General features: G+C 63.9%; 3 protein-coding genes across 6 annotated transcripts; 1 reads left to right on the forward strand and 2 right to left on the reverse strand.

The window, feature by feature from the left end:
• Positions 1-390: 390 nt before the first annotated feature.
• On the reverse strand, positions 391-1,967 carry LOC118501838 (cysteine and histidine-rich protein 1-like). The gene is made up of 2 exons (XM_036031641.1): positions 1,350-1,967; positions 391-1,157 (listed from the first exon to the last, which is right to left on the reverse strand). The coding sequence occupies exons 1-2, from the start codon at positions 1,440-1,442 to the stop codon at positions 672-674; spliced, it is 579 nt and encodes a 192-aa protein (XP_035887534.1). The 5' UTR covers positions 1,443-1,967; the 3' UTR covers positions 391-671.
• Positions 1,968-2,492: 525 nt separating this feature from the next.
• KIFC2 (kinesin family member C2) lies at positions 2,493-9,802 on the forward strand. Of its 4 annotated transcripts, none has more exons than XM_036031593.1 (18): positions 2,493-2,834; positions 3,007-3,088; positions 3,270-3,424; positions 3,553-3,691; positions 3,851-3,975; positions 4,054-4,116; positions 4,200-4,328; positions 4,702-4,779; positions 4,895-5,009; positions 5,085-5,194; positions 5,649-5,757; positions 5,867-6,024; positions 7,671-7,775; positions 7,861-7,982; positions 8,069-8,192; positions 8,297-8,426; positions 8,499-8,773; positions 8,878-9,802. In XM_036031593.1, exons 1-18 carry the CDS (start codon positions 2,736-2,738, stop codon positions 9,130-9,132), a joined length of 2,373 nt encoding a protein of 790 aa, XP_035887486.1. In that variant the 5' UTR covers positions 2,493-2,735; the 3' UTR covers positions 9,133-9,802. The 4 variants fall into 4 exon arrangements, with proteins under 4 accessions (XP_035887486.1, XP_028389515.1, XP_028389516.1 ...); XM_028533715.2 differs by having other exon boundaries at positions 2,494-2,834; positions 8,517-8,773; XM_028533714.2 differs by having other exon boundaries at positions 8,297-8,773.
• Positions 9,796-11,556, reverse strand: FOXH1 (forkhead box H1). The gene is made up of 3 exons (XM_028533761.2): positions 11,312-11,556; positions 10,877-10,981; positions 9,796-10,761 (listed from the first exon to the last, which is right to left on the reverse strand). Exons 1-3 carry the CDS (start codon positions 11,483-11,485, stop codon positions 9,937-9,939), a joined length of 1,104 nt encoding a protein of 367 aa, XP_028389562.1. The 5' UTR covers positions 11,486-11,556; the 3' UTR covers positions 9,796-9,936.
• Positions 11,557-13,437: the final 1,881 nt, after the last annotated feature.

Raw genomic sequence — 13,437 nt, forward strand, 5'->3', positions numbered from 1 at the left:
AAAGTGAACGTCTTAGAAAATCAGGACTTGCCTTGCATAGGCTGGAAGGCAGACAGGCAGAGGGCGAGTCAGCCCTGGAAGGGCCTGTTCGTTTCCGGGAACAGCTGTGATACAAGCCTCCCTTGTCCCCACCCCAGCCAGCAGCCCGTGAAGGTCACTGTCTCAGAGGGCCTCTTGCTAGGCTGTGCAAGTGTGTTCAGAACTCCACCATGTCCCCAAAGAGGAAGCTCCCAGGATTACGTCTTCTTAGTCCAGGGGCCAGCAGGAGGACAGGCTGGGTGAGGACCCAGACTGCTGCCAGTACATTCCCTTCCTTTGCTCAGGGAATCCACTTGCTGACCTGGGAACCTTAGAAAGCTCAATCTCTCTCAAGAACGGGCAGATCCTATATTCTTGCTTAATCCCTAAGGTTTATTGGAGACCAAGCCTCTATTTGGATCCACAACCATGGCCTGCTCAGTATCAGGTTTCAAAATGTGCCTGAACCCCACTCCCTTCATTCTGGTCTAGGCAGGTCCCCATACTCCACCAGAGGGACAGTGCCCAGACTCTGCCCCTGACCAGTCATCCTGCAGCAAGCCCACTGTGGGAAAAAGGAGATCTATCTCTAGGGAAGGAAGCTCCAGGAGGGGAAGTGGTAACCGGGTCACCTGCCTTGCAGTCTCCAAACATCACTCCCACTGCAGGCGCTGTGTGTGCAAGGCCCGATGGTAGGCCCAGCTCCCTGCAGCCAGGACCCAGCGACAGACGTCCTCCTTCGGCATCAACAGCAGTCTGTCCTGCTCTAGCCGACTCAGGAGGCCTGCAGCACCCAGCATCAAGCCCCCCCACATTCCATAAGTGTTGGTCGTGAAAACGGCCACAATAAGAATGGTTACTGCCACCACGAGCACCACCGCCTGACCAGCCACAGAGCGGCCCTCCGCGCCAAGGTGGTCACCAGCCACTGCCAGCACCATGCCTCCTCCCAAGAGCAGGTTTGCAGAGGAGCGGTCCCCATTCACCCAGTGAAAGTCGAAGGCCAGAAGGGGCAGGCCAATGACAGTGGCCACCCAGGCTCCAGTAAGACAGTCTTCATCTGTGCCCTGCCCTGAGGCCAGCGTGGTGGCAGCAGCCAACGCCTGGAGCAGGAAACCAGCGGCAGCCCCTCGACTTGCCTGTCAACACAGGGAGGGGAGATGTGGGAAAAAAGAGGACAGGACCTTACTCTAAACAGGGAAAAGTCTAGGGGTCTCATGGAAGCCTGACCCCTACACTTGCCTCCCACCACCCTCCCTGATCGAAGGCACTGGATAGGCCCTTGGGTTTGGGGAATGGGATCCTCCCCTACCCAGCCCCTGTGTACTCACCTGGGCAGTGCTCAAAGCTGCATGCAGAGACACCACTCCCAGTGCCAGGTGGGACAGGGCCATGCTCCACTCAACCCACGGTTTGGGTGCCATGGCACCTAGGACGGTAGTAAGTTTGAGGAGACCGGGAGGGGCTCGTCAACTTTGGAGAGGACGAAGGAAGCAGAAGCCGGGGACCGGGATCGCTAAGGGTGGCTCTCCAGGACTCCCAGTTTCCAGAGCCTCATTTCTGAATGTTGGGATAGGCTCATCAGAAACTTTCTGTAGCTATGAGGTCACTGGACACAACTGTGGGGAAGAAAAACTTATCTGGCCGGGAAAAGAAAAGAGAAGACAGAGGCGGGCCTGTGTTAGGCGGGAGTGAGCCCTGGAATCCAAGTGGGGGCGCCGGGCCTGGGGGAGAGCGGCGCTGGACGTGCGCCGGCCCACTCGGCCTGGCCCCCGCGCTTTGGAAGGCGTCGTCTTCAGAACCCAGCCCCGGAGGTGCGACAGCACAGGCCCTCAGGGGCGACCCCAACGCAACGGAAAGCGGGAGGCCGGAATTTGTCCATCGCAACGCCCGCCCGTCCGTGGCTGCCCCGCCTTCCGCGCCCAGCCAGTGGAGACTCGAACCAACGAGAAGAGCGGAGGCTAGAGCGTCGGGGGTGGGGCCAGGGCAAGGAGGGCTGAGCCAACGGGCCGAGGGGAGGGCGGGGCTTGAAGGAGGGCTGTACGAAAATAGGGTGTTATTGCCCAGTGATTTGCAGGGATATGCGGAGAGGGGAGGGGCCTGAAGAGGGGCTGCGGGCGGGGGGGGGCGGGGAAGAGTCTGAGGGCGGGGCAGGGAAGAGGGGGGAGGGGCAGTGGGAGGAGCAGCGCGCGGCAGGGGAGCGGGCCTAAGCCTGGACACGGTGGGTGGGGCTGTGAGGAGAGGGGCGGGGCGCGGTTGTCCGGGGCAGGTTTCTGGGAGGGGCTGAACGAGGAGGGAAGGGCGGTACGAGGTTGTGATGGGTGTGGCTGAAAGAGACAGGGGGCGGGGCTGTAAGGGGTGTGGAGGCAGGATACCGGGGGCTGATGGCTCTCAGGGGCGAGAGCAGTGGAAGCTTCCTCGGAGACCTGGCAAGGATTCCGTCTAAAGGAGGTGCGGGGTCGTGGGTGATTTCAGCCTGGGGTCTCCGCGAAGTAGGGGTAGGGGCGGAGGGCAGGTGTCCTGGCGTGGGCGAGGGGACACCTGTCTCTGCACCTCTTTCCTCCGCCGCGCATCCTCCACCCGCAGGAGCGGGGCCGTGGGGGCGGCCGTCCCGAGCATGCGCACCGGGTCTGCTGCGGGCAGGCGAGCGGGCACGGAGTCCGGGCGCGGGGACGCGGGGCGGCGCGAAGCCGGGCCCTCTGCCGCCCCGCGCTCCCATGTACGCCTTCTACTCGCTGCTCATCTACATTTTCTACAGCCTCTTCCGCAGGGATGGTGGGGCCAAGGCGACCGCCGACCCCAGGGACCCCAGCCAGGTGAGCGGGGGCGGGTTGTGCAGGCCCGCGCAGCGTAAGTCTCCAGGGCTGGCGCTGCGGAGAGGACTGTGCTGAGGATCCCCGTGTCTTCTCTGGTGTTGCCATCAGAGACCTCAGCCCCAGAGGGAGGCTGCGGGCCTCTCCTCAGGCGCCCCCCGTGCTCCCTTCGTAGAGTGCCAGCTGCAAACCCGAGGGTAGCCACCGCCCTGACCAGCCCCCTGCAGAACTCTGGACCGAGCTGACCGGCCTGGTCGGTAGGTGCTATCGTGCAAAGCGAGCGCTGCGTCCCCGGGGCCATAAGAGAACCCCACCGTCCGAGAGAGGGGGAGGTGTCTGTGACCTCATTGGGAGCGAGACCCGACAGGTGCCATCTGGCTGTCTACCCTTCACCACGTGACCCAGCACGACTTCCCTTCCCACTGTCTGGCCTCGCAGGCCGCTCGGAGTCAGAAGATGATGGGCCGGGAGGGGGAGCCGAGGGCCGCCCGACCGAGGTCTCCCTGGAGGAGGCTCTCGTGCGCCTTGCTGAGTTCCTCTCAGTCCAGCTGGGGGCGGAAGAGAGCTGTGGCTATCCTCCTGATCTGAGCAAGGTGAGCCGGGCTGTTGGGTGAGCGGGCTGGCGGTCTTTCTCCAGCAACCTGCCCTCTCCCCCCAGTCCTGACCTCCACACCCCGGCCCGCCTCAGTCTCCTACGTTCTGATTCTTCTCTCCTTCACAGCCTGGTGATGTCCCCCCACTGTTGACTGTAACTGGTCAGCTCTTGGCCCTCCTGGCATGGATGCGGAGCCCCAGGGGGAGGCAGGCCCTGCCCCAGGGGACTCAGCCTGCCTCGGGGGTGCAGCCCCCTACTCCAGCTGGTGCGTAAGAAGCAGTGAATTGAAAAGAGTGTGTGCATGGAGTGAGGCCTACCAGAACCTGAGTGCCCTGGAGTGCAGGGTCCTAAGCCCTGCTCCCAAGGTGCCTCCCCTTCAGGGCAGAAACCCCAGTTAGTCCTAACTGGGTATGCCCCACCCCAGGACCCACACCCCCAGAAGAAAGCCCTTCCTTTTCACTGAGGGGTGAGGCCCAGGGGCAGCAGGCCTCGCAGTTGGAGGAGGATCAGAGGGCTTGGCAGCGGCTGGAACAGCTCATCCTTGGACAGGTGAGGGGCCTAGAAGGTGGTGGGCAGTGGGGAGGCTGGGAGGAGTTTTGCCACTCCAACCCCCTTCCTCCATGCCAGCTGGAGGAGCTGAAGCAACAGCTGGATCTGCAGGATGGGCTGGGCCAACTGCACCTGGGAGTGGTGAGCTGTGGGGCTGTGCACGAGCAGGGGAGGGGAGGGGGCCAGGGCTTTCCAGTGAGTCCAAATGACTTCCTCTTCTCCAGGGGGCGACAGATTCCGAGAAGAGGGTTCAGCATCTAACCCTGGAGAACGAGGCCCTGAAACAGAGTCTGATCCTCACTCAGGACCTTCTGAGGCACTGGGGTCCTGGCCCCCATACCAGGGCCCCCCAGGTATTCTCAGCTGCTGCTGTCCTCTGCAGGCTGGCTTTCCTGCACACCTAGCCTTCCTTGGGACCTGGGGCTCTGGGACAGAGGCAGGGGGTTCTCTGACTTGCCAGGGCCAGGGCTAGTGCTGTGGACAGGCCCAGTGCCATCAAGGAGGCTGATGCCCATGGGAGAACAACCGCCTCACAACCTCCCCGCCCCCATGGCTCCTCCAAGTGACTGACCCCAGGGGAGCGAGGGACTTGGGGGAAAGCCCTGCATGGATTCATGACTGGCTCTCTCGACCTGACGTCCCCTCACGTGAAACGGGGCTGTTAGAATGCCCCTCCCAAGTTTCCTCCTGGCTCCACAGTTCACGGGGCTCCCACCCCTCCCGCAGGAGGAGGCGGAGGCCCTGGTAGAGCTCCAGGGCCAGCTCCAGGAGGCCCAGGACGCCACAGAAGCGCTCCGAGTCCAGGTGGGCACTGGGCCCAGGGGCTGGGAAGACTGGGAACACTGGCAGGGGGAAGGGGATGCCTGAGGCAGGGCCTGGTAAGTGCCTATTTCCTCAGTGACGGGGTGGGGCGGGGCAGCTGGGGGTCCAGGAGGTGCAGCTACAGGGCCTTCAGGGGGCCCTCCAGCAGCTCCAGCAGGAGACGGAGCAGAGCTGCAGAAGGGAGCTGCAGCAGGTGCACGGGCAGCTGGCAGGTAAGGCCTGGGGCAGTGGGCCCCTGGGAAGCCTGCTGGGTCTGGCTTCCCCTCACAAGCACTTTCCCTCGCCAGGACTTCGGGCACGCATGGCCAGCCTCCGTCAGGGCTGTGGGGACCTCCGAGGCCTGGTCAGCACCTTTACCCAGAGCTGTCAGGGTTCTCTGAGCGAGGCCCGGGGCCAGGTCAGGACCAGCTGCTCGCTCTGCAGCGGGTGCTCCCTGGTCAGCCTGGTCACTGTTCTTCCCTTGGGGAGGCCCTTTCTCCCATCCCGCCCCTAGGGAGCTGCCTGCTCTAATGGAGGTTGTAGGCTCTAGACCCAGGACAGCTCCCGTGACCCAGGGTGTGACCTCACTTCTGGGTCTCATTTTTGTCCTGTGCAAAGGAAGGTGACAGCGAATCGCTGGCAGGATTGTCAAGAAGCCCAGAGGAGACAGATGACGCCCTTGCCCATGGTCCTCCTGATTGTGGGCTCCACCCCAGGCCCACCAAATGATACCCCCGGGTGCCCTAAACCCCTGAAAGTCGTGGATCACCATAGCTGGTGGCCACACAATGGCTCCATATTGCCCTTAGCACCCCACCCCAGCTACCTGGCTGCTCCCGCTGGCTGGTTTGCTCACATCTTTGTTCCTCCAGGTATCCTGGGCCCTGGGGGCACTGTCAGACAGTGGGGCTGGGACTCAGCTCCCTGAGGAGCAGCTGGGGCCCCCAACTGGATGCCCAGGGCGGCTGCTGGAGCTCAAGGGTATGGCCGCTTGGGGAGCGGAGGAGTGGAGCCGGCGGACCGGAGCAACTGCGGCCTCCCCGTGCCTCAGGGCTTGGGAGGCAGCCCAGTGACCCGATCTCCACCCCAGGAAATATCCGTGTGCTGTGTCGGCTGCGGCCAGGGACACCCTCCAGCCTGGTGAGCTCGGAGCCCGGCCCAGGCGGCACGGTCACCACCTGCTATCGTGGGCACCAGCGTCGATTCCGCCTGGACTGGGTGTTCCCTCCAGACGCCAGCCAGGAGGAGGTGAAGCTCCACCCTCGCACCTGTGCTGGCTTCCCTCAGAGTCCCCAGGAGTCCCCAGGGGCTCTGGTCCCCTTCCCTGCCCTTACGCCCTCCCAGGAGCAAGACTGGCTAGATTCCAGCAGGGAAGGGGAAGGCAGTGGATGCAGCTGAGCTGGGCACTGCTGTTCCTTCCAGGGTTCTCCCTGTGTCCACCCCTCCCCCCAAGCTCTGCAGGCCCAAGGGAAACATCTGGTTTAGACAGGAAGGTTAACATTTTCAAAAATAATTTTTTTTACCGGGAAACTAAGGAACATGAACCTGTGTGAGGTGATGGGCACTGTTCACACAGGGCTGGCTGCGGAGCACAGCGTGATGTGCTGGGACCATCCCCCAAGGTGTCGCTGGCCGCAGGGTCCAGAGCCTGGCCACTGTGAGGACAGGCACCTTTCCTTGCCTTGTGACCAAGGGCACAGAGCAGGGCACTGGTGAGCAGGCCAGCCTACAGCCTCAGCCCCAGCCCTCTCCACTGCTTTGTGCTGGTGCCGCCCTCCTTTCCTGCTGGACCCAGTGGAAAAACGGAGGCGCAACCCAGCCCCCCACCATCTTGCTTCACACACGCCAACTGTTACACACACATTTTGCTAGTAGAGCGTCCACAGTTCAGGAAATGGAGGCAGACCCAGGAGGGGATTAGGCCAGGGGCAGAGCTCAGACCCCTGTCGGCCTCCAAGGGTGGCCAGGTCTCCCTCCCCCCACTTTCTGGGGTCCCACGGCTGTTTCCCACCTGCCTCTCTACCCAACGCACTCCCCAGGCCTCAGCCCCACCGTGCAGCCCTGCACGGGCCCCTGGGACTGGACAGGGCCCTCCAGTGTAAGTGACCCAATGAGAGAGGGGAAGGTGCCCGTCACTGTTCTGCAGGTCTGCAAGGGCCCCACTGTCCCCCCCGGGGCTCCCTCCCAGTCGTGGAATTTTAGGGACCCACCTGCAATTCTGGATTCTGCCCCCATGGCTGGCAGCCCACACCTCCAGCGGAACTGACAGTTCATTCCGTTACTAGCCTCCTGTGCAGGAGAGCTGGCCGTGCCACCACTCAGAAGACCGCGGTCGCTGGTTCTGGTGCTGGTGCTGGTGCTGGTGCTGCAGCGGGACACAAGCCCCAGCCCCATCCGCCCGCCACCGCCTCCCTGCACCCTCCCTGGGCCCAGGTCCCAGCAGTCCTGGCTGGCGGCCATCCCCCACACCCCACCCACGGGGCGCTTTCTGGAGTCGCCCTCCGGGCACACGTGCCCCCTAACCCGCACAACAGGTGCCACTATAGTCCCTGCCCCCCGGGCGGGGGCACCTCGGCCGCCGTCCACCTCGGATTTGAACCGGGCAGTGAGCCCAGTGTCTGGGCTCTTGACTGCCAGTCCCCTTGGCCTCCCGAGTGGTGGCCGGGACTCCAGTACTCTGCAAGTCTGTTCCCTCTTCCTGCCGTGGCTCTCTCTTTGCCCAGAAAACTCTCGCAAATGACAGCTCCTTCAGGGGGCCTCTTCTGCCTGCCAGGAGACCCGCCCTTCCTGTGGACTGCGCCCCCCCCCCGCCCCCAGCGATCCCAGGGGAATCAAGCTTCACTCACACCTTTCCCCAGGCCAGGGGCTCAAGACTCCTCCCCCCACTGCCCTAGGTCTTCAGGGAGCTGGAGCCCACTGTGCTGTCCTGCCTCCGAGGCTACAGTGTCTGCATTTTCACCTATGGTCAGACAGGGACCGGGAAGACCTACAGCATGGAGGTGGGAAGGGAGGGGGGAACTCTGGGTGGCTTCTGGGGCCAGGTGCTGGGATGTGAGCCCAACACGGCACCCCACCCATCTCCAGGGCCCCCCTGAGGACCCCGGCATAGCTCCTAGGGCGCTGCAGTCACTGTTCCGGGAGATGAGGCCGGGAGGGCGGCACTGCGTGACCCTCAGCATGGTGGAGATCTACAACGAGGCTGTCAGGTCAGGGCTGCGCCCTGGCTGCCTCCCACTGTGCCCCGCCCCTCAAGCCGAGAACCCCAGAACCAAGCCCTCACCTTTCTCACCAGGGACCTTCTAGCCCCAGGGCCTCCCCAGCGCTTGGTCGTGAGGCAGGGCCCCGCAGGCCAGGGGGGACTCCAAGTGGCCGGCCTCACGTACTGGGACGTCCCCAACCTAGAGACACTGAACCAGGTAAGGCTACGGAGGGGGCGCGAGGTCCTCCAAGGCCCTGTCCTGTGCTCACACCTGGAGGTGTGCTCCCTACAGCAGGACAAGCATTGTCCTGCGTCCTCCAGATGCTGAGCCTGGGGAGGAGCAACCGGGCGACCGCCGCCACCGCCATGAACCAGCACAGCTCCCGCTCGCACGCCCTGGTTACGCTGACGCTCCGAGCAGCGTCCCCAACGCGCGGTTCAGGCACCGCAGGTACCACGCCGGCCAGCGCCCTGCCCTGCGAGGAGCCTCACCGCACGGGAGATTGGAGTTCCCTCCACGTAGGCTCGCTCGCCCCTGCAGGCACGCTGCACCTGGTGGACCTGGCGGGATCTGAGCGTGCCTGGAAGGCGGGGGCCGCCTGCAGGGCGCGGGGAGACCCTGAGGATGCCCAGCGTTTGCGGGAGGCCCGAACCATCAACCGCTCGCTGCTCGCGCTGGGAGGCGTGATGGCCGCGCTGCGGGCCCGCCGGCCACACGTGCCCTTCCGCGACTCGCAGCTCACGCGTCTGCTTCAGCCCGCGCTCGGCTCCGGCGCCACCGTGGTGCTGCTGCTGCAGGTGGGCGCCCGGCGCAGGCGTGGGGCAAGCTCAGGGCGGGGGAGAGTGGTTTGCATGCAGGCGCCGCCCACTAGGGGCCGCTCACCCGCGCTACTCCCCGGCAGATCTCCACGCGGCCCGAGGACCTCGGCGAGACCGTGTGCTCACTCAAGTTTGCTGAGCGAGTGGGCCAAGTGGAGCTGGGGCCAGCTCGGCGCCGTAGGGCCCCGCGCTCTGGGACGCCCTCCTCCCTCAGTACCGACACACCGTTCACTGGGACTCCCTGCACCCCAACACCGTCCCCGGGCAGCCCTCCAAGCCCCAGCCCCGACAGTGGCTCCAGCTCGGCTCGTGCGCCCCCAGGGAACTTGCTCTTTTAGCCTGGGGTTGCGCCTCTGCCGGCAGAGGCGGCAAAGCCCCTGCCCCCCAAACTCCCAGATTTGTCCCCTCAGCCCCTCCTGGCGAGGAGTGTTCCGCGTGGGGGCTGGAGGGGGAACAAATGCCCGCCCCTGGGCCCCGGCCCGGCCCCCTCCTTATCACCATTTGCTGCTATCGCTGCCCGCACAGCAGGGGGCCCCAGAGCAGCCGGCCCTGGCCTACTGGTCTCCGAGTCACGATGTCACCACCCCGCCACCAAAAATCAGACTTGGCATTAAAGTGTGGTCCATTCCTTTACTGTTACCTCTCCTGCTCCACCACCAAACCCAGGCAGGGCCCTGCTCCCTTCGCCCTTCCCCGAAAAAGGTGCTACCTCCTTCCCTGACAGTTGAGGGAGGACAGGACTTCAGGCTGGAGGCGCCATTAAGGTCTCCCTCCCCCACCCCTGGAGCCAGGCGAGGGGAGGTGACAGATGGTGATGGATAGATGGACGGATGGACAGAGGGCCGAGGAGGTGGGAGCAGGAAGGGGACAGGAAAGGGTACTCCCAGCAGCTCCTTTCCCCCCAGCGTTGCTTCTGGGGGTAGCAGAGAGCTGTCTGGCCATCAGGGTGGTGCCCAAGGGGCCACAACCCTTGGTGGGTCACCCAACCAATAAACATTGTGGACTCTCGGCATGGCTGGGGCCTGGTGTTTCAAGGCAACCGTGGCCACGCTTCTTGGTCCTCTTGGCCTTGGTTCCCCTCACCACGTCAATGGCAGGAGGGGGTGGGGCTGGGAGAGGGAAGCAGGCCCAGTGTGGGAGCCTCACAGGCTGTACCAGGAGAGGAGCCAGCCTGGAGTGGGGGCAGCCAGCTCCCGGGGGTGGCTGACCCACACATCATAGATGCTCTTGTTGGGTGGCACCCCCTGGAAGAGGGCATCTAGGTCCCACAGCAGGCCTGGGGGGCCATGTGTTTCAGGGGCCACTCCCCAGTAGGCTGGGCTGGTCGAGGGTGGGCATTGAGGGCAGGAGGTAGGTGCTAGTGGGGCCAAGGGCATTACCACGTTGGGGGTGTAGATGGGCAAGTAGGAGGTGGGTAGCTGCCCCCACAGTGAGGCCCCGTGACCCCCACCAGACAGTCCCCCAGGGTCGGGGGTGCCCTGCAGCAAGTGGAGAGGCCAGGCTCTGGGCTCAGGGGAGAGGGGTGAAGGCCGCCGGCTTGTTCCCCCGTGGGAAGCCTCCCCTTCCACCCTCACAGTCCCGGGGAGGGCGCACAGGGGCCACGGGGGCCTCTCAGAGGGCAGGGGCGGCGTGGGCACCACTTCCCGTGTATTTGGAAGGGAACCTGCCGGACCTGGGCTGCTCCGAGGCACTCCCTTCCCGGGGTCCCCCAGCAGAGACTTTATGCTGAAGCCCTCACTGGGGGGCGGCTGGGGGGTGGGCGGACTGGACAGCTTGGGCGGTCGGTAGGGCCGGCCGTGAAGCACGTAGGGGCCCAGGTCCTTGGCGAAGGCGCCCCGAGCGCCCCTGCTCTGCCAGCGCCGGCACAGGGCCGTGTTCTGCAGCCGCAGCGCTTCGGCCGGGATCAGGCTCACGTCGACAGCCCAGAAGTTGCCCTTGGCCTTGGGTTTCGCAGGATCCTTGGGCACCTGGTGTGCATGGAGGTGGCAGGCTTGGTGGGGCTACCCGACCCCAGATACTCCGGATTTCTGCCCCCACCCTGCCTCCGCCCCGGCTCGCGCTCGGACCCTCGCCCTGCCCCACCTTGCGGAAGCATCGGTTGGAGGAGAGGTTGTGGCGGATGGAGTCCTTCCAGCCCTCGTAGTCGTCCCTGAAGAAGGGGAACACGGCCTGAACCTGACGGATGATCTGAAACCGCGGGAGCGGTTTCAGCAAGCACTGTAAGCCAGGGAGCGGACGGGGGAGCGCCGCCCCTCCCCCACAGCCAGGCGTAGGGGCGCCGGTGCGCGGTCCCCAACACCTGCGCGCCGCAGGGAGGAGAGGGCACCTCATGGGAAGGGTTCTTCTGAGCACCTCAGCTCTCTTCCTCAGGGCTCGGACTGGGACTAGCCCCGCTGGCATGGCTGGGTAGGGCCAGGTGGGCTTGGAGGCCGGAGCCTTAGCCTGGGAGTAGGTGCGGGGTCGGATCTGGGAAAAAGTGGGACCACGGAATGGGAGGGAGAGCGGGAACCCTCTCACCTGGGCCAGCTTCAGCCTGCGGGAAGGTGCGGCCTGGATCACCAGGGCGATCATGGCCAAGTAGGTGTAGGGGGGCTTGTCATGCCGCAGGTATCTCTTCTTCCTCCTCTTAGGGGGCTGGGGGGGCAACTCTACCCCGGGGAGCCCCAGGCGTGGGTTGCTGCAGGGCCCCATGAACAGGAGGTCGGCAGCGTGGGCAGGGGCCTGGCCGGTAGGAGGTCGCAGGGCAATGGGGCAGGTAGTGAGGCAGGGCCAGGGCCTGAGACCGGGCGGGGGCAGGCAGGCCGGGCCCTTTATCATTCGGATGGAAGGGGGAGGGGAGGGGAGGCAAAGGGAGGGTGGAATAGGCAGTGGGGGAGGGGAGTAGGCAGAGGGCTGCCACAATTAGCAAGTTTCAGTTAATCTGGAAGGGAGGGGCAGAGAAGATTCCAGTGGGGGTTGCCTGCGGCCACCCAGGCCTGGCTTCTCAGTCCTGGACTGCCTTTGGCAAAGTCTGCGAGCTGGAAGGAAAAGCCCCTGGAAGGGGCCCATGACTCATGGATACTTATCAGTCTGTCTGGGCTGGGTCTCAGGCTCCCATTTAACAGATGGGGAAGTGATTTGCCCCGGCCGAGCTGCCAAGAGGGGGTCAGCCAGCCCAGAGTTCAAGGCCAGTCCGCTGGAAGGACCTGAGTGGTGGTCCGGTGGGTCTTTGTGGAGAAAACCTCAGGAAAAAAGGGGGACACAGTTGATTCAAGGGATTTTTCTCAGGGGCTGCTGCAGGACCTCAGTGGGCCCCTCGAACCCTGAAGACCACGTTGCTCCCCCTCGATTCCTGTTAGCCACCGGCCTTGAGAGCCGGCTGCCCTCATTATTTAATTGGGCGTCTCCCTGGCCCTGAGCGAGCGAGGCCTGCCTGGCCACGGAGGACTCCTTGGAGCCAGGTTTGCCTTGCTTCTCTTCTCGTCCTTTGGGCTCAGGTGCTCCGGGGTTGCTGCTGGGGAGGATGCCTCTCCTTCCTTGGGGGCACTTGGGCAGTGCTCTTGGCTGGTGTGCTTGGAGGGAGAAGTCTCCTAGGTGTAGGGGTTTACCGGCCACTGGGCAGGACAGACCTTGGGTCACAGTCCCTGTCCAGGAGAGTCTTCGAGGACCGCCTGGCCTCACCCTGGGTGAGAGTGAACACAGGGATGTGGTGTGTGGGTGCCTGGGGAGGGCTTCCCAAGCAGCCCCAAGGCCCTGCGGCTCAGCCTGGAGCAGTGATTTTCTACCTTTTTCATGTCGTGGCACACTTAAACTAATTACTAAAATTCTGCGGCACACCAAAACATGTATGTAGTCAGAGGTTGCAGCCCCTGACTGAGTGGTCAGATATTACATGCTTTAAGGATTTTCAAACACACTGGTTGAAAATTGACGGTCTAGAAGGAGGGAGATGCTCTCCAGGCTGCTGGGGGCTGGCCTGAACAGAGGAGGCGTTGCCTTAGGAGACGCAGTGGAGGCTCAGGCTGGGGAAGCCCACGACAGCCCCCACATGGCCCTGGTCCCCCCTCTGAGGGCTTTGCAGAGACAGGACCTGGCCCAAAGGTATGGGCCTAGCAAAATGCCCCCCGGCAGCTATCCAGAGACTCACCAGTCCTCTTAATCCCGAGATCCTCTCCTGCCCCTCACTGTGTCTTCCTTGGCTCTCTGAGCTGTTGCTCTGCCTCTCAGTCAGTCACGGCCTGTGTTCTCCCTCAGAGCCCAGGTTTGGCCACACACACACACACACACACACACACACACGCCAGGCAAGTTTGTCCCAGGAGACATCACAGGCAGTGGTGGCTGATGTTGGTTCCAGGGCCCCCAAGCCCCAGGGAGGCCACAGAAGCTGAGACACACTTTATATTCGTTTACTCCGAGAACTCAGCTTTTGTATAGTCCCTGCCATGATTTCCTTGAACTGTTGAGGATCTGCGGCGTGCAGTGGTGCCTGGCTCATGGTAAGGAACCAAGGGAAGGGCTGAGCGGTGGATGCACTGGAGGAGGAAGCCTGGGCTGAGAGGGAGGGTGCATGTGGGCGCCACACTGCTCCCACCCCCTCAGGCTCTCCCTTCTTGCTTCCTCTGGCTTCCTCTGAACTCCCACTTTCCCAGCTACTTTCTATG

Source organism: Phyllostomus discolor, chromosome 7 (assembly GCF_004126475.2).
Source record: "Phyllostomus discolor isolate MPI-MPIP mPhyDis1 chromosome 7, mPhyDis1.pri.v3, whole genome shotgun sequence".
Classification (NCBI taxonomy): Eukaryota; Metazoa; Chordata; class Mammalia; order Chiroptera; family Phyllostomidae; genus Phyllostomus; species Phyllostomus discolor.

What these genes read in the sequence shown, in the direction of transcription:
- LOC118501838 (XM_036031641.1), bottom strand. Translation starts at nt 1,442, where the DNA reads ATGGCACCCAAACCGTGGGTTGAGTGGAGCATGGCCCTGTCCCACCTG. An exon ending in CAGCTTTGAGCACTGCCCAG is followed by an intron (nt 1,158 to 1,349) that starts GTGAGTACACAG and finishes CTGTGTTGACAG; the next exon opens with GCAAGTCGAGGGGCTGCCGC.
- KIFC2 (XM_028533714.2), top strand. Translation starts at nt 2,736, where the DNA reads ATGTACGCCTTCTACTCGCTGCTCATCTACATTTTCTACAGCCTCTTC. An exon ending in TGAGCGAGGCCCGGGGCCAG is followed by an intron (nt 5,195 to 5,648) that starts GTCAGGACCAGC and finishes TTGTTCCTCCAG; the next exon opens with GTATCCTGGGCCCTGGGGGC. An exon ending in GGAAGACCTACAGCATGGAG is followed by an intron (nt 7,776 to 7,860) that starts GTGGGAAGGGAG and finishes ACCCATCTCCAG; the next exon opens with GGCCCCCCTGAGGACCCCGG.
- FOXH1 (XM_028533761.2), bottom strand. Translation starts at nt 11,485, where the DNA reads ATGGGGCCCTGCAGCAACCCACGCCTGGGGCTCCCCGGGGTAGAGTTG. An exon ending in GCAGGCTGAAGCTGGCCCAG is followed by an intron (nt 10,982 to 11,311) that starts GTGAGAGGGTTC and finishes CCGCGGTTTCAG; the next exon opens with ATCATCCGTCAGGTTCAGGC. An exon ending in CCAACCGATGCTTCCGCAAG is followed by an intron (nt 10,762 to 10,876) that starts GTGGGGCAGGGC and finishes CATGCACACCAG; the next exon opens with GTGCCCAAGGATCCTGCGAA.